This window comes from Maylandia zebra, linkage group LG23 (assembly GCF_041146795.1).
Source record: "Maylandia zebra isolate NMK-2024a linkage group LG23, Mzebra_GT3a, whole genome shotgun sequence".
Lineage (NCBI taxonomy): Eukaryota > Metazoa > Chordata > Actinopteri > Cichliformes > Cichlidae > Maylandia > Maylandia zebra.
This window is the reverse complement of record NC_135188.1, coordinates 42,525,508-42,553,100: the sequence shown is the minus strand read 5'-3', so window position 1 is coordinate 42,553,100 and position 27,593 is coordinate 42,525,508. Positions and strand designations below refer to the sequence as shown.

Below are 27,593 nucleotides of genomic sequence, written 5' to 3'. Positions count from 1 at the left end.
CAGGTGCCAGGTTGTGGGACGCTGCTGTTTTCAGCCTCTTTGTTGGTGTTGACAGCTGGCTGCTGCTGGTAGCGATGCTCATAATAACGAGGCTTTTCCTGTTCTTGATCAGTCCACTGCAAATAAAGCTCCCTCAAATCTGTTAAAATAAGGACAGACAGAAGAGTCCCCTTCTCTTAATGTAATGTTTAATTAGTTAAACAAATTAAAATATTAAATGAAAATACGTTATTCTGACTCCACTCTTATTTACAGATCAAATACACCCAAGCAAACTTTTTAATGAACTTTAAAAAAAAAAAGTAAATTTAAAAAAAGGTTCAAGTGAAGTTAAATGAGATCATTTTAAATGAATAAGTGCTGCTTGCATTTGCATTTTTTCTTTAAAGAGCAGATTTAGATGCTATGTCCATAACTTAAGAGATTTTCTTAAGAGATCTTATCACAAAATGCATTTGAATTATCTGCAATTATTCAAAAAAAGTTTTAAATGTGTTTCACGTACTACAAATATAAGTAATTTAAGCATAACAACAAGTATAGTGACCCTCGACGGGGTTAGACATTTGCAAGAGAAGCGAGCATTTAGCACATCTTTGGCTACTCTCGTCAGCATCATCTCTTTTTCTGCCAACTTTTTATCATCCATAAACCATTTGATCGTAAAGTTGTTCTCATTCTGTGCAAGAAAATATAATTTCTGGATTAGTTGAAAGTTTAGACTTCAAGAATAACATCAAAAATCCAGTAAAAAATAAAAGTCCTGTAATAGAAGGGTTTGAGTGTTCTGTTATCCATAGATTTTATGTATCTGTGGATGTATGTGTGCACATGTGTGTGAGAATTTTTTTTTCCAGTGCAAGGTTCAGCAAACAATTTCTCAGGGCTTTTTTTTGTTGAAAAAATATAAATATGTATGAGTTTTTATTTGGAGGGAACTTTAGGCAATAAACCCAACATTAAAGAATTAACAAAAATGAGTGAAAACATTAATAACTGCAGAATTAATCTTTTGAAAACATGATCGACTAATCGTGACCCTAACAAGAAAAGAGAATAATTGCCCAAAGCAGCCAGTGCAAAACATCAGTTAATCTTTTCTTACACTCTGGATTATTTTCCAATTTATATAATAAAATAATAAATACATACAAACCCAAATCTTGCTGTTTTAGCAGCATCGTACAGTCAACACAGTTCAACTCATGCTTGGTTTCAGTGGAGAAGTGAAGACCTTTGTCCACAGAGTTTTCAGCAGCTTAATTATGAGTCAGTTATTTGAAGAACTCTCTATATGAAATATCAATAAAACATGAAATATTGTCCTCAGCTGACAAACACAAGTAAAACTGACATTTGTCTTATTGCCTGTACACGTCATCCTCACAGTGGGTGTCTGCACACAGTCTGAGTAAAGAAAATGTGATCATGTCAACATTATAAGAGATAATCTTGATAATACATTAAAAATAATAATAATGCTGTATGGGAAAGCTAGACAGTAACTTTAGTACATTAATAAACCAGCAGTTTTCTGTGGGTTAAATGTGTGACTAACATAGAAACAGACAGAACATTTGCTATAAAGTACATTTGTATTACCAGAATAAATGTATGTATAATGTGTTGTTACTTACCTGATACACACAAATGCACACTCGGTAAATTTCCCCCCACATTTATTCCCTCTGTGCTGTGAATCTCTGGTCTGTATCGTCCTGACTCGTCTTCATCCAGTTGAATCAGCATCATCATTTTCCCCTGTGGTCACCTGTTTCTGTCTGCGATGAAAGATTATCCTTGCGTCCTTGAACCATCTCAGGCTCTCTGATGCCTTTAACTTATATTTAAGTGACACAGTGAAGTTTGAGCCTGTTGCAGCGTACACACAATCATCCTGAGAGCCTTTGAAACAGAAAGATGAGATTAGCCATGTTAGAAAGGCTCTGAACGATTGTATGTCAATTTATAACATTTGAAGGACATTGTGTTATTCATACTAAATTCAGGGCTGTACCTAAACTTTGTTCCATCTACAGACTTCTTACAAATTAGCTCCAAAGTAGCTGCCAAGAAATCACGATGCAGATAAAAAGTGTCAGACACTAACATTTAATTTCTGTGTTCGTGAGCAACGCTGCTTTGCAAAGGTGTCCACATAGCATAGCTTGAGTTAGTACACAGCATGTAAACACATTTTCTGCATGTACAAATATCTTTGTGAGAATTTTCAAAATCTCCATAGAGATGTTATATCGTGTTTTAATTTGATAAATCATTGACAATCAGCTGATATTTCACATTCTTCTCAATAATGTCGACTACTTTAGAAGCTGACTACTTTTAGATTGACTGGAACTTTTTCAGATCACGACAATCATCATGACATTGCTAAGAAAACAAATACACTGTGAGTGTGCAGGTATGGTTTTGAAGAGAAGAGGCCTCGTCTGCTCTCATAGATAAAGAACAAAGCAAATGTGACACTTAGAACAAAGACTTGCTTCAGCAAATAATATATATAAATATAATCTGTGATTATATAGTCGGAGATGTTGAAGAGGTAAGCAAGAACTGTCCTAATTTGGGTGATTATTAATAATTTAGACATAAAATATAAATGTATGTTTTTCCAAAATGACTTCTTCTTAAAATCTGATAATACAAACTGATTTTTGTTGTTGCCGCTACAGGGTCCTTTTCATTTTTTCTTTCACTGTCAGAAGAAAGTAAATTAAATTAAATTGCATAAGAAAATTAATATCCCGTCATTATTTTGTAAAATTAAATGTGTATTTTATTTCAAATAAGTGAGAAACACTTCTGTGAGTGTCGTGTGGCAAATAAGGTATGTATTATTAATTTCAGGAGATTCGGGGTGTCCAATGAAGCAAGATTAATGGGTTATTGAGATAAGCTGAACCTGAGTCAGAGCTCAAACTCTGCATCATGTTGTCACTGAAATGTGTAAGTACTCCTGTTTGGACATCTATGCAGAAAATGTTCTCTGTTGTTGTTTTTTAATTACAGCCCAAATCTGCTGACAGGTCTTTTTTTAAATATTGCTTGAACTGCAACTATAAAAAGATGTAAGTGCTTTTTATGCAATTTTTGCAAACATATGTGTGGAAGGAAACCGTGACCTAGGACAAACTGATGGCATAAGATGTAAGTACAAGTCCTCCGGTTTGATATGCAAAAAAAATTATTGCGCTAACTTATGTGATTGCAGTTCTACAGGGATTTAAGAAAAAATATCCTAATTGAGGTTATCATAATTCATGCATGACAGGGTTAAATAACAATAATTACAATGACACACGTCATACATCTACAGTAACATTAAACGACCAGTGGGTGGCAGGGTATAGACACATCACGTTTATTGTGCAATTCTTCATCACTACAGAGTTCTGCACATAATCTGAGATCGTATTATCTCTATATAATGTTTATACATTAATATTATATTATATGAAGAAATGCTGATGATGCATTAAATAAAGACTGATGACAAAGGTGTAACACTTTTTTTAATGAGTAGATTAAAAATCAAAAACATAAAAACATAAAATACATTCATGTTCACATTGATGCCATATATGTGAAAACACTAATCTGATAAGGCTGAAAAGTGTTTAGGTGACTGCACACTGTAATCTATGGTTGAGACTGACACAAAGAGAAATGTGATGTTTATTGTATAACCACAATAAATCTACTCTGTTGTTAGCTACCCACAACAAATAAACATATGGTCATATTTTCTTTTTCTAATTTTCCATATTCATTGAAACAAAGTTTCCCAAGTTGTTTGTCTTCAGGCTTGTTGGTTTGGATATGCCATGTCCTTCACTTTTCTTTGTGAAAAGACTTTCTCATCATTGTGTTTCCATTTTAAGGTCAATTTTTTGCCCAGCTTGGTTTCAGAGAAACAATAAAGATACTGCCTGTTGCACCATACAGGTCAAAAACATCCTGGGAATCTTTGAATCAGACAGAAAGAAAAAAAAATCATAAAAAGATTACATCAGCCATGCTGCATGAGTCTTGAACGGTTGCTCTAACAGCCAAGATGAACTTGGCGGGAAGAAAAAAAAATGAAAGACGGAAAAACAAAACAGTCTGAATGTTGAATAATGATTACATTATATCCTGTTGTCTACCTCCAGACCACAGTCTGCACAGAAGTCAGGCTCCGGGACGCTACCAACCAGCTGCTTATGATGATGATGCTTCTTCAATGGAAGCTCAACTTTGTCTGTTAACACAAGATTACATGTCAGACTTGCAGAATTACAACCATCTCTCACTACTTTAGGTAAAAAGCAAAGCCTGCTATGAATAGCATCATAGATTTGATAATATTGGGTCAGCTAAACAAGGACACATGCAAAAACATGGAATCTGAATTAGAGAAACATAGTGCAGAGAATGGACACTGTGGTGCTGTTTGCAGGGTTTGTGAGTTTGGATTGCTTTGTGTCACTAATGTTAAATACAAGACACAAAAGGCTCATCAACTGTGAAGAGCTGGTTATAGCCTCTGAAGGTTGGGGCGAGGGGGTGCCGTTTAAATGGAGCAATGAAAACTCTCCAGAAAGACACTTATTCATTCAATAGTTCACATAAGTGTCACTGTTTAACCCCCCAAGAACAAAGATAGAGAGAACTGAGGATTTACACTAAACGTTTGTTTAATAGATGTTAAATTAAATGGTCATTGATAGTTTTTTTTTCCGTCGTTGTGTTTATATATTTCTACATAGTAAAAAATATAGTGTAAACTATCCATTCATTCATCTGTCTTCTTCAGCTTATCCAGGGCCGGGTCGTGGGGGCAGCAGCCTAAGCAAAGCAGCCCAGACCTCCCTCTCCACGGCCACCTCCTCCTGCTTATCCGAGGGAATAACAAGGCATTCCCAGGTCAGGGGAAAGATATGATCTCTCCAGCGTGTTCTGGGTCTACCCCAAGGCCTCGTCCCAGTTTGATAGTATTGGGACATATTGGGACAGATTCCCAAACCAACTCTGTTGGCTCCTTTTGATGTGGAGAAGAAGCAACTCTACTGTGAGCCCCTCCTGGATGGCTAAACTCCTCACCAAAGCTTGTGACCATAGGTGAGAGTAGGGACAAAGGGACATCAACCGGTAAGTTGAGAGCTCAGCTCTCTCTTCACCACAATGGATCGGTACAGCGTCTGCATCACTGCAGCACCAATCCATCTGTTGCTCTTCTGCTCCCTTCTCTCCTGATTTGTGAACAAGACCCTGAGATACTTAAAGTCCTCCAGTTGGGGCAGTAAGTCGTCCCTGTCCCGGAGTTGGCACTCCACCCTTTTCCGGCTGAGGACCATGGCCTCAGATTTGGAGGTGCTGATTCTTATTCCTGTCGCTTCACACTGAACTGCAAACTGCCCCAAGCTAGAGGCCATCACCCAGTGCACCCTCACTATGTGTTTTGGCATCCCAGGTCTGTCCAGCAACCTCCCCCACCACCTGATCCAACTCATCACCAGGTGGTGATCAGTTGAAAGCTCAGCACCTCTCTTCACCTGAGTGTCCAGAACATGCGGCAGCAGAGCTGATGATGCAATTATAAAATAACTCATGGATTTATAGATCACCGACCTGGGGCCTAGGTGTCCTGGTGCCACGTGCACTTATGGACACCCTTATGTTCAAAAATGGTGTTTGTTATGGACAAACTGTGGTTTGCACACACCGCCACCCAGCACACACTCCCCTATGACTGCAGGTGGTGGGCCTACAGGAGGGTCCACATGTACCGAGTTGAAGAAAGCAGGAGTGACAGGAATTATTAGAAAAATAGGGTTTTCATTTATTTAACCTCCCAAAATTATATTTACAAAAGTCATAAATGTTGATCTCATAGAAAAAGGTCAAAGAAACAAAACTGAACTCAGGCAAAGACCTGCAAACTTAACAAACCAACTGACTGCCCAAACAAATATAACTGACCTAAACATGAAATGTCACACAAGGTTATATATAATGGCTGATCAGACATGAGACATGACATGAGAGGTAACTAAACAAAACACAATCATAATAAACTAAACACCAAAGAAGAAAATCAAAACTACTGAACCCTAAACTCAAATATTTAATTAAGTACAACTACTTTGTTTTTATTGAAAGAAAACACAGATTCTCCCCTTCAGCAGGAAGTGGTGGTGCGGTCCAATTATCCCTCTTTGCATTTAATAGTTTCAAACCCTGCCCACCACTTTTTGTCTGGCAACTCCCCGGGATCATGGCAGGTAAGAAGAAACAAAGGTTTGTCAAAAATTAAACTAAGTAATGAACTGGTATGAATACATAAGTAAACTAAATGTGTACGCTTACAAACAGAACAAATGTATCCAAACCAATCAACACAAACGTGTGTTACTGTGTTCAAAGGAAGAAATGAAAATGCACAAGAGTTACTGACTTTAGAGTGTGGCCATGGGTTTGGCCATCACAGTAACCCTATCCCAGCCAAGGTGAACTGTTCCCTTGATCTTCTGCTGATAGGGGCTTTTGAACCACTCTTTGTCTGTCCCTCACCCAGGACCACTTTGCCATGGGGGTAAAAGCAAAAGACAACATAGCCCCTGGGATCCCTGAGAAACCCAAACCCCTCCACCGAGATAATGTAGTGATTCAGCAGGGGGATGGTGTAAACAACCAGCATAAAATATTGCAAAGGCCAAACTATTTCTTTTCTTTGACACAGTAATTTGTCTAGTAAAATCTAACACCACATGTTCAACCTGCTTTGTGATTATGAGTTTGATCTTAGTCTGCATTGTGTTGTGTTTGTAAATAAATTTTAACAAACAATTTGTAGTGCAGTGGCATGAACAATACATCTGTTTTTATTAGTGATTTGTTTGTTTTTTATAAACAGCCTTTTTTTAACATCTCACTATGTGCAGTGTAATAATGGAGATTACAATAACACAATATTTTCACATGTCTGTGTTTTCATGCAAAGTGCCACAGGCCGGAGTTTGCTCGTAATAATAATAATACTAAAATTAAGCATGATAATAATAATAATCTTACCCTTTATTATGTTTGCTTTTTTCTGGATACAGCAAACAATGAAAATGAAGATCACCAACAGAAGAATACCTGACAGTGAAAGAGAGGAATAAAATTGTACTTTATTTGTAATTGTACGCATGTGAAAAATAGTAAATGTGTTTTAGTTCAACAAGACTGTAACATAACATACCTGCTCCAGCGCGCACTGGAATACAGACATAAATGTCACATACCTCAGGGAAAGCTTCAAAACAATACAAGTAGAAAAATGTATTTATTAGATATGTATAATAAAATGGCCATTTTAGCCATCAACAGACAGTTGACACCACATAATATTCAAAGGGCTTTAAGCATTTGTGATAAACTGGCTGATTGCAGAAACACTGCAAGCAATGGGCGTGTTTACCACAACTTCAGCTTTTTGTTAGCTTGTCCTTCAGATTTTCTTTCAACTCATCTTTGTTAAGCAATTTATGTTGTTTGTCTTTCTTTAGAATAAATTATAGTTGACAGAATAATAATTAATAAATTATTAATAAATCATTAATAAATTATTATAATTAAATTAAATTAAATTAAACATTTGAATATAAGTGCAAAAATAATATATGTACAATACAAACAATTTCTCAAAGTTTTGATTTTGATAAGACAAAATCTTTGTGGGGTTTTTGTTTTGTTTTTGGTGATTGTGTTAAAACCATGTTAAAAAAAACTAATCTGATCCATAAGCTCAGTAATGCTGTGGGTATTGAGCTGGACTCCCTTAAGGTGGTGTCGGCAAGATAAGGACAATGCTGGATGCACTCCTTGACTTACTGGCCAGTCACAGGAGCACGTTCAAAAACAGACTTAGATTACCCAAATGCACCACTTCACAACTCAGGAAATCACTCCTGCCTGTGGATATCGCCCTGTACATCTCCTCCATCTAATAACAGTCACAGTGCAATAGCTCTACCCATTGGCACATAGCACAAAAAAACAAGTTTTACAGTTTAGAGTAAAATGTCAGTCATATATATTTAAGCTCTGCAATATTCTGGATATTTATAAATGAGCTATTTGTATATATTAGAGCTATTTCTTATATTTTTTTTAAACTCTGTAATACACTGTATTATTTAATTTAGTTCAGTCTGTTAGTGTTCTCATTGTTTTGCACCAACTGTAACCAAAAAGTATTCTGATTCTGATTAAATAGAAAATGCTGCAAAAACTTAAAAAAGAGTTAAAACGATATAACAGAAACAGGAAAAAACTGGGACACAAAATTTACTTGAATCTCTCTATCCAAAAAAATATAATGTACAATATGATACAACTTCTAAACTGAAAAAATCATTGACAATCAGCAGATATTTTTTATAATTCCAAAGAGTGTTTCAGGAAAAGCTTTAAAATAAAAGGAAAAGAAAAGTATCATGTTAGCATGTGAGCTCAATACAATGACTACTTCAGTTCATGAATATTTGGAAAAGGCACATTTGAACATTTGTACAGCTGATGGTAAATAATACTTACCAAGCTTATAGCATTCTTGTTGAACAGGCTGACTGATCTGTGAGCTGACACGGTTAGAAGCATTACAATAAAAATTGGCATTTAGCACGTCTTTGGCTACTCTCGACACCATCTTCCCTTTTTCTGCCAACTGTTTACCATCCATAAACCATTCGACCTTCTCATCCTGTAGGAGAAAACACAATTTGTTGATTAGATGAAGGTTTAGAATTGAAGTCTAACATAAAAAACTCAACCTGGCTAAAATTAGAAATATAATAATCTTTTCATACATTTTTGGTAATTTCCCAGCCTATATAATTAAATAATAGATAAAGAGAGACCCAAGCCTCACTGAAACAACATCTCTGAGTAAATGCTTGTAGACAGCACGCTTCAAATCATGCTTGGTTTCAGTGGAGGAAAAATGAGGCCTTTGTCTACAGATTCTTCAACAGCTTAGTTATGAGTCAGTTATTGGTAGAGTACTCTAACTTAATTGTACCTGAAACAATAAATATTGTACTCACCTTAATAACATTGCAAGTAAAAGAGACTTTTGTCTTGTCACCTGTACACATCACTGTTACTTTGGGCTTCTGCACACGGTCTGAGTACAGAAAATTTCTTTATATCAACATTATATAAACTACTGCTGATAATGCTTTTCTACAGTAACCAACACTGTTGATTGATAAGACTGAAAAGTGACGTCATAATAAAACCAAACACTCTTAATGACAAAGTATGACTAAGACAGCTTAGCACACTTGCTTGTTGTGATAGAAGTAGTACAAACACAATAAATACACATATGATGTTATTTTCCTTACCTAATACACACAAACGCACACTCTGTAAGTTTCCCCCCACATTTAGTCCATCTTCATTGATAACCTCTGGGATGTATCGTCCTGACTTGTCTTTGGTGAGTTGTGTCAGCTTTAGTGATCCAGTTGAATCAACATCATCATTTTTCCCTATGATCACCTGTTTCTGTCTGCGATAAAAGATTAGACTTGTGTCCTTGAACCATTTCAGTGTACCTGATTCCTTCAACTCATATCTAAGTGGCACAGTAAAGCTTGATCCTGTTGCAGCATAAACACAATCATCCTGAGAGCCTTTGAAACAGAAAAGAAGGTAAAAAAAAATCAGATGAAAAAATTAGAACAAGGCAAGGCAAGGCAAGTTTATTTGTATAGCACAATTCAACAACAAGGTGATTCAAAGTGCTTTACAGAGACATTAGAAACAAAAACAAATAAAAAGCATGATTTAAAATTTATTAAAACAAGCAAACAAACAAACTAATTAAAAAACAAACAAAACAGTATATAAAATCAGAACAGTAGATAAAATCAGTAGTTAAATGTAAGTTTTGAAATTTAAGCTTAAAAGTGTGGATTTGGTTCTTTATTCAAATGCAGCTGAGAACAGGTGAGTCTTCAACCTGGATTTAAATAAACTGAGTGTTTCAGCTGATCTGAGGCTTTCTGGGAGTTCGTTCCAGATATAAGGAGCATAAAAGCTGAATGCAGCTTCTCCGTGTCTGGTTCTGACTCTGGGAACTGATAAAAGACCGGATCCAGATGACCTGAGGGATCTGGAAGGTTCATACTGGGTTAGGAGGTCACTGATGTATTTTGGTCCTAAACCATTCAGAGCTTTATAGACCAGCATCAGAACTTTAAAGTCTATCCTCTGACGGACAGGCAGCCAGTGTAAAGACCTCAGAGCTGGACTGATGTGGTCCACTTTTTTGGTCTTAGTGAGGACTCGAGCAGCAGAGTTCTGAATGAGCTGTAGTTGTCTGACTGATTTTTTTAGGTAGACCTGTAAAGATGCTGTTACAGTAATCAAGCCTGCTAAAGATGAATGCATGGACTAGTTTTTCCAGGTCCTGTTGAGACATCAGATCTTTTATCCTTGAAATATTCTTGAGGTGATAGTAAGCTGATTTTGTTATTGTCTTAATGTGTTTTTCTAAGTTTAGGTCTGCATCCATCACTACACCCAAATTTATCGCCTGGTTTGTGGTTTTTAGGTGTATAGATTGAAGTTCTCTGGTGACCTGTAATCGTTTTTCTTTGGCGCCAAAGACTATTACCTCAGTTTTGTTTTTGTTTAGCTCGAGAAAATTGTGGCACAACCAGTCATTAATTTCCTCAATGCATTTACCAAGAGCCTGTACAGGGCCTCGGTCTCCTGGTGACATTGTGATATATATTTGTGTGTCATCTGCATAGCTGTGATAGTTTATTTTGTTGTTCTTTATAATCTGTGCCAGTGGGAGCATGTAAATGTTAAACAGAAGGGGTCCCAAGATGGAACCTTGGGGAACTCCACATGTGATACTTGTCTGCTCAGATGTGAAGTTACCTATTGATACAAAGTATTTCCTGTTCTCTAAGTATGTTTTGAACCAGTTTAGTACAGTTCCTGAAAGACCTGCCCAGTTCTCCAGTCGTTTGAGTAATATGTTGTGGTCAACTGTAACAAGAATGAAGAGCATACAGTATATATATGTACATATATAAATATGTATATATGTCCAGCGATGGGAATAACGGCGTTCAAGTATTGGCGTTACTTTTTTCAGTAACGAGTAATCTAACTAATTACTTTTTTTTTTTTTTTCTTTTGTGTGTGTGTCCCGTTTGGATCTTTAGCCATCAGAATTGTTGTCTTATGGCCAAGAAAGATGCCAAGCGGATTTATTTTACCAAGTGGATCATCATGGCCTTGCCATATTGGTCCATTTGATTGACCTTTATTATAATTGTGAATTTATTTTATTTTCAGTTGCTACAAACGGGACAGACATGACTGGGGGATAGGACAGGGAGAAAGAATGAAAGAAAGAGAGGGAGAGAAAGAAAACCAAAGGGGAGAAGAGACGGTGAGAAGGGGGGGAAGAAAGAAAAAAAAACAAACAAACAAAAAAAACAAAACACCTGGGTCACCTGTATGGAGAAAAAAAACAGAAGAGAAAGCAAACAACAAAGAGCAACATAATAAAAAAAACAGCACCATCACAATAAACTAGCTAGCAGTAGATATCAGTAGATACTAAATAATAAACGATATTGTGCAGCACGCAAGATAGACAGCGCACAATGTGCTTTGAGGCAGCAGCCAAGAAAGCTGTAGTCCGCGTCTGTGAATACCCGTGTGTACACCTGTGTGCACACCTGTGTGGATCAGCATGCTTGCATTCCAAAGGTTTCTCCCTGTAACGATCTGCTAGGGAGTGTGGGGAGCCACAGCCCCGTCCTCCAGGGTATGAAACTAATTACTATTTCTATCGTTACAACGCCGTGGCATCTTACTGAATGGAGAACACCTGATTGTTATGTAAATAATTTTAAATGGTTATTTTAAAAAGGGTAAAAGGTAAATGGATGTAAATAACTTTAATGTTTGCAAAACTTGTGCACATGATTTTAAAATTGGCAATTTATATTAGCATTTAAAGTTATGAAATATGATTCAATAAACATGTTTGCTTTTTGTCTGATTTTAGATCAACTGTGTTAATACAATATTTCAAAATGAAAACATAACTGTAGATTCAGACATGTGAGGCTGTGCTGAAAAGAATGATACCAAACAAGGCAAATAAACAGTTTTTTAAAGGTGAAATGTAGAGGAAACATCAAAAGAAGCTAAAAATGGCCAATTATACCCTGGACCCCAGAGGGTTAAACTTTAAAAAAAAGTAATGCAATAGTTACTTTTCAAGTAATTAATTACTTTTAGAATCATGTAGCTCAGTTACTAACTCCGTTACTTTTTTTTTAAAAGAAGTAACTAATAACTATAATTAATTACTTTTTCAAAGTGACTTGCCCAATACTGTATATGACATAGTACTGAAACATGTAAATATAAATATAAATATGGAGTCAGATCTCGCCTCTGTTAAGTCTTGAAGAATTATAAAGTTGGAAGATGACATGTTAATTAATTTTGCCTTAAAAATATCATAACCAGCAAGTTTGGAATTTAAAGCTAAAACATAAACCAAAAAGAACAACAAAATTGTACCGTAAATTGTACTATACCTGAGGAAGCAATGAAGCAGCAGCAGAGCAAAAACACAGCGAAGGTGGCAGCAGAAACCATGTTCTTCACTATTTCCATCACTCTTAGCTCAAAAGAGCACTTTCCAGTGTCGGTGTTATTTCCTGTAAAAGCACAACAGTGTCGTGTGTGTGTGTGTGTGTGTGTGTGTGTGTGTGTTCAAGTGTAGGCATGTGCATGTATGGTTTTAAAAGGAAGTGACCCAAGAGGCCTCATCTACTTTCATAAACCAAGCAAGCAGATCTCACACCCAGAACACAGACTGTGCATCTTGTTTTGGCTTTTTGCTTCAGAGAACATACATAAATATAACCAAAATATTTTCAATAGTAACCAGAGTGAACACAAGGAAAGCGGCGGGGCCAGACGGCATCACCGGCCGTCTGCTGCGCTGCTGTGCTGACCAGCTAGCAGGTGTGTTCACTTCCATCTTCAACGAGTCCCTGGCGAAGTCTGTGGTCCCCACATGCTTCAAAAGATCCACCATCATCCCTGTGCCCAAGAACAGCAAACCCTCATCCCTGAACGATTACCGGCCAGTTGCACTGACCTCGGTAGTAATGAAGGTGTTTGAGAGGCTGCTGAAGAACATCATCTCCTCCTCCATCCCAGACACCACAGATCCGCTGCAGTTCGCCTACAGATCCAACAGATCCACAGAGGATGCCATCGCCCACGTCCTACACACCACTCTCAGCCACGTGGACAAGAAACGGGTAACTATGTGCGAATGCTGTTTGTTGATTACAGTTCAGCGTTTAACACAATAGTGCCCTGCAGACTGTTCACAAAGCTGAGGGATCTGGGACTTAACAGCCGTCTGTGTGCATGGGTGTTGGACTTCCTCACTGGCAGAACTCAGGTGGTGAGGGTGGGCAGGTGCTTCTCCAACAGCATCACCATCAACACAGGAGCACCTCAGGGATGTGTCCTCTCGCCACTGCTCTACTCCCTCTACACTTCAGACTGTGTGGCCACCCATGGCTCCAACACCATTGTGAAGTTTGCTGTGGTGTTGGGTGCCATCTCCAACAACGATGAGGCGGCCTACATGGATGAAGTGAAGAATCTGGCATCGTGGTGCCAGGACAACCACCTCCAGCTGAACGTCAGCAAGACCAAGGAGCTGGTGGTGGACTTCAGAAGGGGTCAGCACAGAGACTACAAGCCCATTATCATCAATGGAGCTCCAGTGGAGAGGGTGCAGTCCTTCAAGTATCTTGGTGTCCACATCTCCTCAGACCTGACATGGGCTGCCCACATTCAGGTCCAGACCAAAAAGGCTAGGCAGCGCCTGTATCACCTACGACAACTGAGGAAGTTCAGGGTCTCTCCAAAGATCCTCAGGATTTTCTATACAGGCGCTGTGGAGAGCATCCTCACACAGAACATGACATTGTGGTTTGGGAACAGCTGTGTGAAGGACCAAAAAGCTCTCCAGAGAGTGATCCGTACAGCAGAACGCTGCTGCAGGATTGCTCTCCCCCCGCTTCAGGACACCTACACCAGGAGATGCCGGACTAGAGCAGCGCAGATACTGAAGGACCCGTCCCATCCTGGCAACAAACTGTTCCAACTTCTGCAATCTGGTAGAAGGTTCCGCATCTTCCGGGCAAGGACAGAGAGACTCAAGAGGAGCTTCTATCCCCAAGCCATCCGTGCCCTAAACACACACACCTGCCCTCTCACATCATCTATAATTGACTGAGACAGGACTCTCTTCCAGACACTCTAAACCAAGGCACAATGTACATTTCAATTCCTTTAATTTTAAATATGTTTATATTGTCTATTCTGTAAAATAGTCAGATGTCTATTCATATTAATGTACAGAATTCACCTGCTTGCTGCCACTACTGCACATTCACCCAGTGTATATACTGTATATATATATATATATATATATATATGTTCATCCTCTACACACACACCCCCCCCCCCCCCCCCCCCCCAATTTTTGCACATGTCGAGAAGCGTGTCAGGCTACATTTCACTGTGTTTTATACTTGTATAACTATGCATATGACAAATAAAGAACCTTGAACCTTGAAATCAAATGCTAAATTGCTATAAAATACAAATGACTGTTGTTTTGAATTAAATTGTTTTCATAAACCTGAATGTACAAACTGATTTTATTTGTTGAATATTATTTGTTGTTTCCTCATTGTTTTCAGTTGAAACAGGACACTGCTGTGATGTGTTGTTTACAATCTGGTCTGTAAGTGTAGCTGTCCCTAGTTTACACAAGGTATTACATCTGTAGTGAGAATGAATGGCTATGGATTCTGAGAGTAATAAAGTTTTAGTGCAGTTTTTGTGCAGTTCCCGTGACTTTTCATGGCACGGTGTCAGAAGAAGTTGCCCACCAAAGGTGTAGAAGCAGAAGGGAGAAGATGCAAGCAGTGATAATGGCAAAGGTTAATGCACCTGATTTGTTTGACTTCACTAAACCAGCGCAATGGCTGGTCTGGAGGCAACGTTTATCCCACTTCTGAGTTGCTGCTAAACTCAACCAAGAGGACGGCGATATGCAAACGATAATTCCTACAAAATGTTAAAGAAGAACAACACGATTCATGAACGTGTGAATTTCCATCAAAGTTCCCAACGACATGGTGAGAGTGTAAAAGCCTTTGTCAGAAATCTCTATCAGCTAGCAGAGCATTATGACTTTGGTTACAATAAAGAAAACAAATATCTAATTGCAATATAGCCAACAGTAAAGTGGCCCAGAGGCTGCAGCTGGAGTTGAACTTAACCCTGAAGAAAGATATTAGTGTAGCTTATCAGTCCAACTTAATCAAGATGCAAATTATCGTTGCCTGTGAGATGAATACTGTGTCAGTGCCAGAAAGCTCTAAGAGCAAAAGCAAAGCATGAAAAGAGGGACAGCAACAGCTGCTCACTTCGTGGAAGATTACTGGAATGTGCTCAAATGTCATAAGACTGGATCAATCAATCAAAGATTTTAGGGCCTGTGGATACTAATGCTGACACCTGTGAGGACAATGTATCTGATAAAATAACAATTTAAGATGCTTTTATTTAAATTTATTTTTTTATTAATAATTGATTGACTAATAATTGAATTAATTTCATGTCAATAGCACCATTAGAAATATAGAAATATAATATTTACTTAGAAAATTTGTGACTTGTTCAAGACTCATTTTACCCACTGTATGCAGATCAACTGTCTGCATACAGCTTGCAGGATGAGGATGTGCACTGTTGTGCACCAGGAGGAACTCGGGACCAACTACAGTCTGTGGATCCAAGGATTTCATCCTGATATCTAATGGCAGTAAGGGTACCATTGCCTAGGCTGTAGAGGTCAGTCCCTCAATGAATATGGCTCCACAGACCATCTTTGACCCACCTCCAAACTTGGTCATACTGAACGATGTAACAGGCAGCATAATGTTCTTTATGGCTGAGCACTGAGCACAGGACCCACTAGAGGACACTGGGCCCTCAGACCACCCTCATAAAGTCTGTTTCTGATTGTTTGATCAGAGACATTCACACCAGCGTCCTGCTGGAGGTCATTCTGTAGTTCTGCCACTGCTCATGCTGTTCCTCCATAGACCAGTAAAAATGGATTTAGTAATTTAGATGCTTTACATATAAAAAATGAGCGAGAATGAAAACTTCCATGAGTATTACATGAAAAAGTTATGTAATCTTTATTACATCAGCATTTCTGTACAATAGAACACCTGCAGTTAAAAAGGCCAAAACTATAATGATGAGAAGATTAAAATATATCTTACCTCTGAAGGTTTGGCAGGATGAAAGGTAAGAAAAAACACTTTTGGTTCATACATTTTACCTCAGACTCTAACATTAATGGAACACAACAGTCTGTTTTGTTAGACCCTCTCTGCCTAATAAGGCGGCATCTTGGTTTCACTCTGATGTTGAAGTTCAAAACTGCTAAAAACATAAAAACGAAACAAACGAACAAAATGAAAACACAAGCACGAAGAACTGTTTTTGTCCTGCTGTCAGCAGTGATGGAAGAGGACCCAGATGAAAGATTGATGTTAAACATGATAAGACTGGTAAATGAATTTAACTGGAGTGAAATATAGATGTGTGTGAGTGCAATGTTAAGGTTCAAAATTGAGGAGGGAGAGTACAAACCACCCATGGTCCAGAGGATCTTGGTCCAACAATGATTTTAATGAACACACGTGTGGGAAGACACTCTGTACGCAGACAGCCAGTAGTCCTCGACTCAATCAAAGCATAAACAGATAGATAAAATAATTTCCCTGCTCCACAGCAACCAAATGTTTTATGTGCATTTAAGACAAAAACGGCTCTCTGGGACTGTGTGTGTACTGTACCCTGCAGCTGTTTGTTTTTAAAAAGAAAAAAACAAGTTTGTCGTCAATAACATGCCACTTCTCATGTGTGGTTTAACACTTACTGCAGAAACTGAACGCCTGATAAGAAGGGGGAAATACACAGAAGTTGTTTGTGCTAGAGAAAACTCCTCTGTATGGTTTTACAGCAGTATTCCTGTTTTTGTTGCATTAAACTGGTTTCTTCTATACCTGTTTGCATGGTGGTGTGGGAACACAAACATCAAAAATCCTGTTTGTATAGACATGTTAAAATGCATGATTTGAACCTTTTAAATATATATATATATATGAGAAAAAGAAACTTGTTGCCCACAGCAGCTCAATGTGGCTAACACTAGAATTCACCAGCTGACACCTCATCCTCATTCAGGTTTGACAGCGTTTCTAGTTGGTAATGGCAGATGCCTGAGCAGGAACTGAGGCTGCAGTTTGGAGAAGCCCTCAGAGGAGACTGATGGCCCATCCCCAAGAAGCATTGATGACTGTCTGCTACAAAGGTCGAAGACTCTGGTAGGCAGGCTTAAGATGACGAGCGGCTCGTGACCTCAATCAGGTTGTCAGGGATTGCACTGAATGAAGTGCCAGCATTATTGAATGTGCCAACAAACATGAAAAAGGAACGCCAGCAAAAGAGATCAGAAGAAAGTGCAGATGATGAGAAAACTTGATGAAAGAGTGAGGGAACCTGAATCAGGTAGTGACTTGGTCGGGGTCTGAACAGAGGCTCTGGCGGTGAAGCATGCTGGGAATTTTTAGGCAGGAGATAATTGCTGACAGCTAAAGGCTTAAGGGTGAGTTTCACGTAAGCTGGATGATGCAGACGGGTTACCAGGCTGGCTAGTTTGCTTCATTTGAGTAAGGTACAGTGACTACTGATTGATTCCATAACAAATAAAGGTGATGTATCAGTTTTGGAGGTACTGGTTGAATTTGGAAGGTTACTTAAGGGGGGGTTAATATATATACAGAACAGGAAGGGGAGGTGTCAAGGTGTAGTCCTGCTCCTGAAGGTCGGGTGTGTTCAGGGTGGTATGGCCCTAAGCGAGAGAGCCACTACATAAAAAGCCTATATATATATTATTGTGCTAAACTGCATATGTTACAACAAAAACATGCAAACCTTCTTTATTAGCTGCAGCTTCAAATTTGAGCTGCAAAATTGCTTTTCCCGCAGTAACATCACCTTAAGAACACGTTCGTTTATTTCAGCAGTGTTAAATTGACAGAGAGCACACAGTGTGTTAGGACGATTTGTAGGTCAAACATTTTTGTCTTTTGGAGACTTTCACTTATATATAGAACATAAGAATATAAGCATGTGTGTGTCATCACAGCACGTATAAAAAGGCAGTTTCTGCACTGTCCTCTCGTTTATGGCCATACCACCCTGAACACGCCTGATCCTGGAAGCTGAGCAGGGTTGGTCCTCGTCAGTACTTGCAGTCCTGTAAGCTTTTTCACTTCAACACACAAACTGCAGAGGGCGCTGCTGCTTTCTCGGGAGAGAATACTGTTTCACTTTTCTTCACCTGGTAGTGGTTTTGAAATAATGAACTGTGAGGCGAGAGAAAAGAGTAAAATACTTTATTTTATCAGTAATGATAAACAAAAAACACGAATAACAGAATCCAAGGGCAGAAGTGAGACCAGTGTCAATATGTTATACAACCATGTGATCAGATAGCAAAATATACCTTCTGGTACCATCTAGCTGCAGGAGTTCATGGGTAAATCCTTGGAAAGCTGAAGAAATACTTCAGCAGGAAAAATCACAGCCTTTTGCAAAAATATATCCAAATATAATTATACACTTTTTCCACACGTGGCAAAACTATCCGAGGACATGAACTGTTGATGCGTTCATAAGGAAGGCCATGCTTATTATTCACATTAGAGTATTACTGATTAAAAAAATAGAAACGGAACTTTTTGTCAAACAGAAGAGGAACACAAAACATTTCAAACAGATGTTTATGGCAGAATTCATAGGTCTGAAAATACAAGTCAGTCCCTTTCAAGCAGTTTAAAACAGAAACAGTAAAGGACTGCCATGGCTTTGAGATACTTTGGTTGTAATACAAATCCCAGAGTTCACAAGCAAGAGGACTACAGAGATGGCCATGCTATGCTATGCTAAATTACAACTGTTTAAAGGTAACATTTTAAAAAACCTACAGGAAAAACAAAAGTAGAAAAAATGTTAAAAAAGTCAAAATATAAGTGTCATCACATTTTTACAAGAACAAGCTTTTCCACACAGACAAGTAGACGACAGTATTCCAAGAATAATCTAGTTTTTCCACATCTTTTAAAAACACTGTAACACATGAGTCTTTAATAAAAATGAGTCCATCAATGTTGATCAAATACTGATTAGCACTTGTTTAGACTGATCGTCTATATGAGTTTATTAACCTGCTCCATTATTGTGTGCACATTTAACCCAGTTTATACAGTCAGTGTAAACAAACGAGGGGTCCTAAACACACCGTTTCATCTCAGCACTGAGGCTGGATAATGATTGTATTTTTTCTGTTGTCTCACTCAGAGGTTCTGGGATGCTGCTGGTCGTGATGGTGGTGATCAGTTATTTGAGTGTTGCAGGCCAGCTCACTACAGCTGCTGCTGATGTTGCTGCTGTTCCTGAGTGATCTGCAAACGAAGCTCCTCCTCCTCTGTTAAAATAAGCATAGACGACAGGTCAGAGGGAGAATCAGCTCAGTTCAGTTGTGTCAATACTGCGCCAAATCACAACAATAGTTGATGCGAGACACTTTATATTGTCAAGACCTTACAGTAATCCAAAGAAACAGAAAACCCCAACAATCATATGACCCCCTATGAGTAAGAGCTTTAGTGACAGTGAGAAGGAAAAACTCCCTTTAAGGAAGAAACCACCAGCTCAGGGAGGAGGAGCCATCAGCCGCCACCGGTTAGGGTGAGAGGAGGGAAACAGGACAAAAGACATCCTGTGTCTTCACATCACAATCATCTCTCATCATTTCTCGCAAAACCTGCTCATACTAAGACCCTGGCTTTGATGTGGTGTTGCCAGCTAAACAAAGATGAGCTAGAATCAAACTTCATCTGCTTTGCAATCAACAAAATGTAAAAGCTCAACACATGTTGGAGGTGTCACTCAGATTTAAAAAAAATAAAAATGAAATCAAATCCAGACCACAGACCACCCAGTCACAAAAAAAGGTCATTTCAGCAACACGTGATGATTTCTGACCATGTAGTAAAAGATAAGAAACTGCTCAAAACATTAAAAACTTAATTTCCTTCTTTGACACAATAATTTGTGTCATCTGTAGCCTAATCCAGCATTACATGTTCAGCCTGGTTTGTTCAGTCTTAATGTCAATACCGCACTGTGAAATTCATTACAATGGCTAAACCTAAAGAAAAATGAACTTATTGTCTCAATACTCAAGGAAGAAACGTTATTGAGCTTTCAGTGAAGTATACGCCCTGCCACCAAACACCAGCCAAAACAACCCAGCAACAAAATAAAAAGGAGACGACATTTTTGAAAAGAAATCTTACGGATTTTTTTAATCCGCTTTTTCCGTCTGGACTGGACACAGCAAATGACGACAACAAGGATTACCACCAAACAAATACAAATGCCTGATGGTGAAGAATAACAGCAAATTGTGTTTGACATGTTAAAGTGGGACTAGAAATAGACAAATGATTGTGTGAAGTTTAATTCCTCCACATTTCATATAAGATGTGAAACATACCCACAGCGATCCAGATGCCACGGTGATCAGCTTAAAACAACAGGAGCAGAAATGTATTTATTTGGAGATGACTGACAGGTGACACGTGATAGCACATCATACTTGCACAACCCAGTGTCACTGACTTGACTACTTACAGGGCTTAATGCAGTCTTGTTGAACAGGCTGACTGATCTCAGAGCTGACGGGGTTAGAAACATTGCAAGAGAAACGAGCATTTAGCACGTCTTTGACTGGCCTTGTCAGCTCCTTGCCAGTCTCTTTTTCTGCCACAGGTTTATCACCCATAAACCATTTGATCTGAAAATTATTTTCACTCTGTAGACAAACAGACAATTAGTGGATTTATTGGAAGGTTCAGATTTTAAGTCTAACATAAAAAGTTAAACTTCGCCAAAATTTGAAATATAATAATCTTTTCATACATTTTGGGTAATTTTCCAGCCTATATAATTAAATAATACATACATAGAGACCCAAGCCTCACTGAAACAACATCTGAGGAAATGCACACTGCAAACTACAGATTCTTCAACAGCTTAGTTATGAGTCAGTTATTGGTAGAGTACTCTAACTTAATTGCACCTGAAACAATAAATATTGTACTCACCTTAATAACATAACAAAGAGACTTTTGTCTTATCGCCTGCACACATCACTGTTACTTTGGGCTTCTGCACACGGTCTGAGTACAGAAAATTTCTTTATATCAACATTATATAAACTACTGCTGATAATGCTTTTCTACAATAACCAACACTGTTGATTAATAAGACTGAAAAGTGGCGTCATAATAAAACCAAACACTCTTAATGACAAAGTATGACTAAGACAGCTTAGCACACTTGCTTGTTGTGATATAAGTAGTACAAACACAATAAATACACATATAATGTGTTTTACTTACCTAATACACACAAATGCACACTCTGTAAATCTCCCCCCACATTTAGTCCCTCTGTGTTGTGAACCTCTGGGATGTATCGTCCTGACTTGTCTTTGGTGAGTTGTGTCAGCTTTAGTGATCCAGTTGAATCAACATCATCATTTTTCCCCATGATCACCTGTTTCTGTCTGCGATTAAAGATTACGCTTGTGTCCTTGAACCATCTCAGGCTATCTGATTCCTTCAGCTCATATCTAAGTGGCACAGTGAAGTTTGATCCTGTTGCAGCATAAACACAATCATCCTGAGAGCCTGAAAGATAAAGAAATGAAGAATAGTCATGCTAGAAAAGCTCTCAACAACTACATGTCAATTCATCAAATTTGAAGGAAATTATTATTTTTATTACTTCTTGGTGTTTTTTTTTAATGTTTAAAAGGTGAATGAAAACCTGGTGTCAAGAAGAAACAAAAGTGCATCCAGGTAATCCCAAAAAGTTAATTCTGTTCAACTGGACGTAGCGTTTTGTTTGGGAGAAATGTTTCGTCACTCATCCAAGTGACTTCTTCAGTCCCAGTGATGGGACTAACAGCATTACAAACTACACAACCACAAACAGCTATAAAACAATCAAGTGAGTGAGAGAGTGAGCGAGAGAGAGTTTTGTGTTGTGTGTCAGAACAATGAGGCGACTGCTATCAGGAGTGATACACCTGCTGCTGTCAGACCTGCAGGTATCAGGCTTTTTTTTGGAGTTCTTCTATATGGTGTGGGAACACTTATTGAATGCAGAACAGCTGATGGTTATGTAAATAATTTGAAATGGTTATTTTAAAAAGGGTAAAAGTTAAATGGATGCAAATAACTTTGTTGTTTGCAAAACTTGTGCATATGATTTTAAAATTGACAATTTTTATTTGCATTTAAAGTTATGAAATATGATTCAATAAACATGTTTGTGGTTGTTACAGTAAAAAATATAACTTTTTCTACTCTGATTTTATGTTTTTTGTCTGGTTTTTGATCAAAAATCAAAAGTAGCTAAAAATGGACAATTATAAGCTGGACCCCAGAGGGTTAAACATTTTTTTAAAGTAACGCAATCGTTACTTTTCAAGTAATTAATTACTTTTAGAATCATGTAACTCAGTTACTAACTCAGTTACTTTTTTGAAGTAGTAACTAGTAACTATAATTACTTTTTCAAAGTAACTTGCCCAACACTGGTCTCAGCTGACTGTAGGTTTCCCCAACCAGAAAGCTCCAGGCAATCCAGGAGAGAAGGACGAACGCTGCCTAAGCGAAGACTCGTAGTGATCCTGTATGTGTCAGGAGTGTCGGAGCAGTTGAGACGCATTTTTTCTAAACACTGAATCTTTGTGGGTTTCAAATCCCAAAACACGCTGCGCCAAAAATTGGTCCACCCAAGGATCAGGTCCCCCGACACAAACAGAGTAACATAGTGTACGCTGTTGAGTGCCAGGAGGATTGCCAGGATTTATACATCGGAGAAACCAAACAACCTCTGGCAAAGAGGATGGCACAACACAGAAGAGCTACCTCGTTAGGCCGGACTCTGCAGTCTATTTACAGCTACAGGCCAGTGGACACTCTTTCAAGCATGAGGATGTTCACATCCTGGACAGGGAGGAACGCTGGTTTGAGCACGGCGTCAAGGAGGCCATTTACGTGAAAAGGGAAAGACCATCTCTGAATCGAGGGAGGGCCTAAAGGTTCATCTTTCACCATCTTATCCCGACATGGACACACAGGGCGGCTGCTCTCTGTCCCGACAAAACAGTGTCTTTGTTTTGCTCTTTTTCTTGTGAAACAAGGCCCACACTGTCATGAGCTCCTTCTCAAAATCAAGAAAAGCAAACTGACTTTATTAATCACGGAAGAGCTATGAATTACACTGAGGGACTGCGGACTGCTTCGGAGGCACCTACATTCAGCGAGCCCTGCTACTAGATCTCGCACACAGATGGAACGTGTCAGGCAGTGCAAGAGGAAGAAGACGGGTAAGTGTGGAGGCATCCGGAGTAGGCTAGCAGCTAATTCACACAAACCTGCTATTTCCCCCATCGTACTGTCCAACGTGCTCTCCCTGGACAACAAGCTGGATCAACATAGAAGAGCCACCTCCACGGGACAAGACTCTGCTGTCCATCTGCATCTAAAGGTCAAAGGTCACTCTTTTGAGCATGCCAATGTTCACATTTTGGACAGAGAAGACAGATGGTTTGAAAGGAGTGAAAGAAGCCATTTATGTCCACTGTGAGCGACCATCTTTGAACAGAGGCGGGGGTTTACGACACCAACTGTCTGCCATCTATGATCCAGTTTTGAGATCCCTTCCCAGGCACCTTAACGCCCACTCACATCCTGGGCCATCTAACCTCAGGAAATCACATGATAGGGTGGGGCCAGGTTTCACAATGAGCTCACCCAAAACCTTGGCTGTCACCTACACCTGTTTTCACACCTTGGATCATGTGATTAGGTAGGGGATCAATAGGGGGTCCATGACCCTCTTGAGGGTCTCCCCCAAAGGGCTTAAATCTGGGACTCTCCACCAATTGGTCTTAGAACTGAAGAAGCTTCTCATATGAGGTGAAACGTGTTCAAGAAACTTGAAGAAATTTTTCTTTCCCAGCTCCTTAGACTGCGATTACCCAGATGACTGAGAACCTTCACAGACAAACTGTCATTGCCTACATTTCAAAGTGCATCAGTGATGTCACAGAGACCAGGACTGTCACTGTCCGGGCCAATCAGAAACCATGGCTGGATGTGGTGAGCCTAAGAACAGCAAGGGCAAAGCCATCACGCTGCATCAGAGATGTGAAAAGGCAATCCTCCAAGAGGATTTTGCAAAGCTTCAGTGACAGCAGAGATACTTTAGTTCAGTAATTATTGCTAAATTCTAGGTTTTTTGATGGTAAAGCACATTTCCACCGAGAGCCTCAAAAAGAAAAAAAGAAATATAGAAATAAAACTGCACGATCACTAAATCACATAGAACATCTGGCCAATCACAAGTGGCATCTTAAAGAACGATTTGAAAAGTTAAAATGAACTTTTCCTTTAATAAAGCCTGAGGAATTAATAATGAGATTCATTAAATTGTATTTGTACCTGTGGAGCCGTTGGCTAAGCAGCAGAGCAGAAACACAGCGGTGATAATGGAAGAAGAAGGCATCTTCTTCACTCTTCTCATCACATTCAGGTCCAAACAGTTACTCAGTCCAAATCAGGGGTAGATGAATATCCAAAGGCCTTCTAACGACGTGAAAAAATACAAAAGTGAGCAAAAATGAACAAAATGTATCAAACAAACAAAAACAGCTGCAAACAAAGCAGATGTGTTTTCGGGAAATTGTTGAGCCAACTGATGCAATCCAGACTGTCTAGCATGTTCTTAAGTTTCCCTTTTGGTTACCAACATATTATATTCAAACAGGAATATTGCCTCAATTTCTGGCTATAGAGAGTGAGGATGACGTCACCGAACACAGTAAATAGAAAGTGAAAGTTAAAAAAAAACAAAAAAACAATTGAACTAATTGAACAATAGACCAGACTGTGGTTAGAGCTGAAAATGTCTCTTGTATTTAATATTATTTATTTATTATTTAAAGTAGAGGAATCTCTCGCTCTCTCTCTTTCCGCAGTTATAAGTCAGCCCAGCTCACCCACTCTCTCTTCAGCTCCTCTATCACAGCAATCATGGATACTGACCGCGTTCGTCTTCGGGGTTCACAGCACACATAACGTTGATAGATTTGCATCGATTTCTTACACGCGCGTATTAGAAAACAATGATTCTGTGATCACAAAGCTTAGACCCACCCAAAGCAGTGTGGATGTGGACGAAGCCTAAGTTGCAGTGAGGCTATCAGACAGCAGATGATGATTAATAAAGTCCACGTGATCCATTAAAAAAAAAGAAAAAAATCATGAATTAAAAAGATTTCTTCTGACTCAGGGTGGAGGCGGTGTGATCCTGGGAACTGTGATTATCAAAGCGGAAGCGACTGCGGACCCGATCCGCCCCCTGAACTGTCATTTCCAGGATCTGTTTGGGATCATCGTGGTGGCATGTTTTCAAAATGCCTTCATAAACATACTGAAGTATAAATAATAAAAAAAAAACATCTGGCCATTCAGACAGCTGTATAAAAGTTTGGATATTTCTTATGAAAGAAGCAGTGTCACTCTGGCAACTATTGATTACATATTCCACTGCGGATTCCTCGTTTTCCACTGATAGCAGTTTATTAACCTGGCAGCAGGTCATGTCATACATGCCGCCTTCAGACAAAAACACAAAACATGCTGGTTAAAATGAACAAAAGTGGAAGTAAGTGAATAAAAATCATATGATTGAATGAGTGAATGAATGAAGCCAATTCTGCTTATAAAATAAGAGGAAGCAGAGTAACAATGTCTCTGTCTAAATGTGAAGGTTTTAATTCATTAATTAAAAAAATAAAAATAAAAAAGTTTTTTAGTTGCTTTTTGTCCAAGCTCTCTTCTGTGTTTGTTTGTTTGTTTGTTTGTTTGTTTGTTTGTTTGTTTGTTTGTTTGTTTGTTTGTTTTTTAAAGTACAAGTTCTCATCAGCATCGTTCCTCTTTTTTTCTGCCACTTGTGACACACAGATTCTAGGTCTGACCAACTGTCTCAGCCGTGGGCAAATTCTGATTCATTCCTTCAATTTTGTTTAAATTGTAAATTGTTTTTTTTTTTTCATCCTCTTCCCTGTTTTTATTTATGGTAGGCCTAATTAGTTGGTTATCGCTGATATTCAGAAACATGAACAGTGACTCTGTCAGTATTTGCAGATGTCCACAAGGTGGCACCATTCCATACACATGTACATGGTACAAATTCTGGTCCTTACGGTAATATTACGGTAATAATGAATGAAATATCAGTTTATTTTAATATATGCGGCAGAAACGGCTCTCTGTTTAAATTTTTTTTAATTATAACATATTATAGGCATCCTGCACAGATCACATGACTTCATCACTAAGGCCAGACGGTGATGATAATGTTATTTTCTGTTATGTCTCTTCAGATCACAGTGTGCCCAGGTGCCAGGTTGTGGGACGCTGCTGTTTTCAGCCTCTTTGTTGGTGTTGACAGCTGGCTGCTGCTGGTAGCGATGCTCATAACAACGAGGCTTTTCCTGTTCTTCATCAGTCCACTGCAAATAAAGCTCCCTCAAATCTGTTAAAATAAGGACAGATGAAAGATCAGACCTGGAGAATCACCGGTCATCTCCTAATGTTTTCAGACAGGATTGTGTCAGCTACACAAGGATAAATAGAAAGAATTAGATCTCCTTTGTAGTCAATATACTGTAGACAGCTCAATGGTAAACTGACACATTCTTATATAGTGCTTTAAACAGCACAGAAAAAGCACTTTTTTCTATTTCTAAGTGCTTTCTATCTAACATTCACACTGAGGTGAATGCATCGGGAGCAACTGATCTCAAAGCTCCAAGTGTATTTGATGTCAGCTAATCTATGCTAATGCCACTGCTATTTGTGTAACTAATAATGGTATTTTATTTTTAATCTTGTCTTAAGACAGTCATTACATCAGCAGAGCAGGTTTAAATCTGTCTGAACTACTTTGTGGAGTCTATCTACATCAGAAATGAATGTGTGGGAGGCAGGTGTGAACCTACAAGGAGCAGAGATAGTGGAGGCAGATGAGATTCAGTACATGGGACCTTTGAGCTTTGTAGAATCCCTACCCTGCTCATTTTAAAACCTTTCATTTAATTCATGTTGTTTAAATTGGTTGTTGGTGGTGCTTTTATTTAAAATATAGTTCTTCTGAATTATTCAAAACGTTTAACCAATTTGCTTATATCGACACACCGTAAGTGATACAATTTAAACAAGCAGCATAAAATA

At 38.6% G+C, this 27,593-nt stretch overlaps 1 protein-coding gene across 1 annotated transcript; it reads right to left on the bottom strand.

The window, feature by feature from the left end:
- Positions 1–3,515: 3,515 nt before the first annotated feature.
- LOC143414889 (T-cell surface antigen CD2-like) lies at positions 3,516–25,711 on the bottom strand. The gene is made up of 8 exons (XM_076879769.1): positions 25,512–25,711; positions 24,798–24,941; positions 21,681–21,971; positions 9,093–9,172; positions 8,584–8,749; positions 7,247–7,300; positions 7,075–7,143; positions 3,516–4,261 (listed from the first exon to the last, which is right to left on the bottom strand). Exons 2-8 carry the CDS (start codon positions 24,877–24,879, stop codon positions 4,149–4,151), a joined length of 855 nt encoding a protein of 284 aa, XP_076735884.1. The 5' UTR covers positions 24,880–24,941; positions 25,512–25,711; the 3' UTR covers positions 3,516–4,148.
- Positions 25,712–27,593: the final 1,882 nt, after the last annotated feature.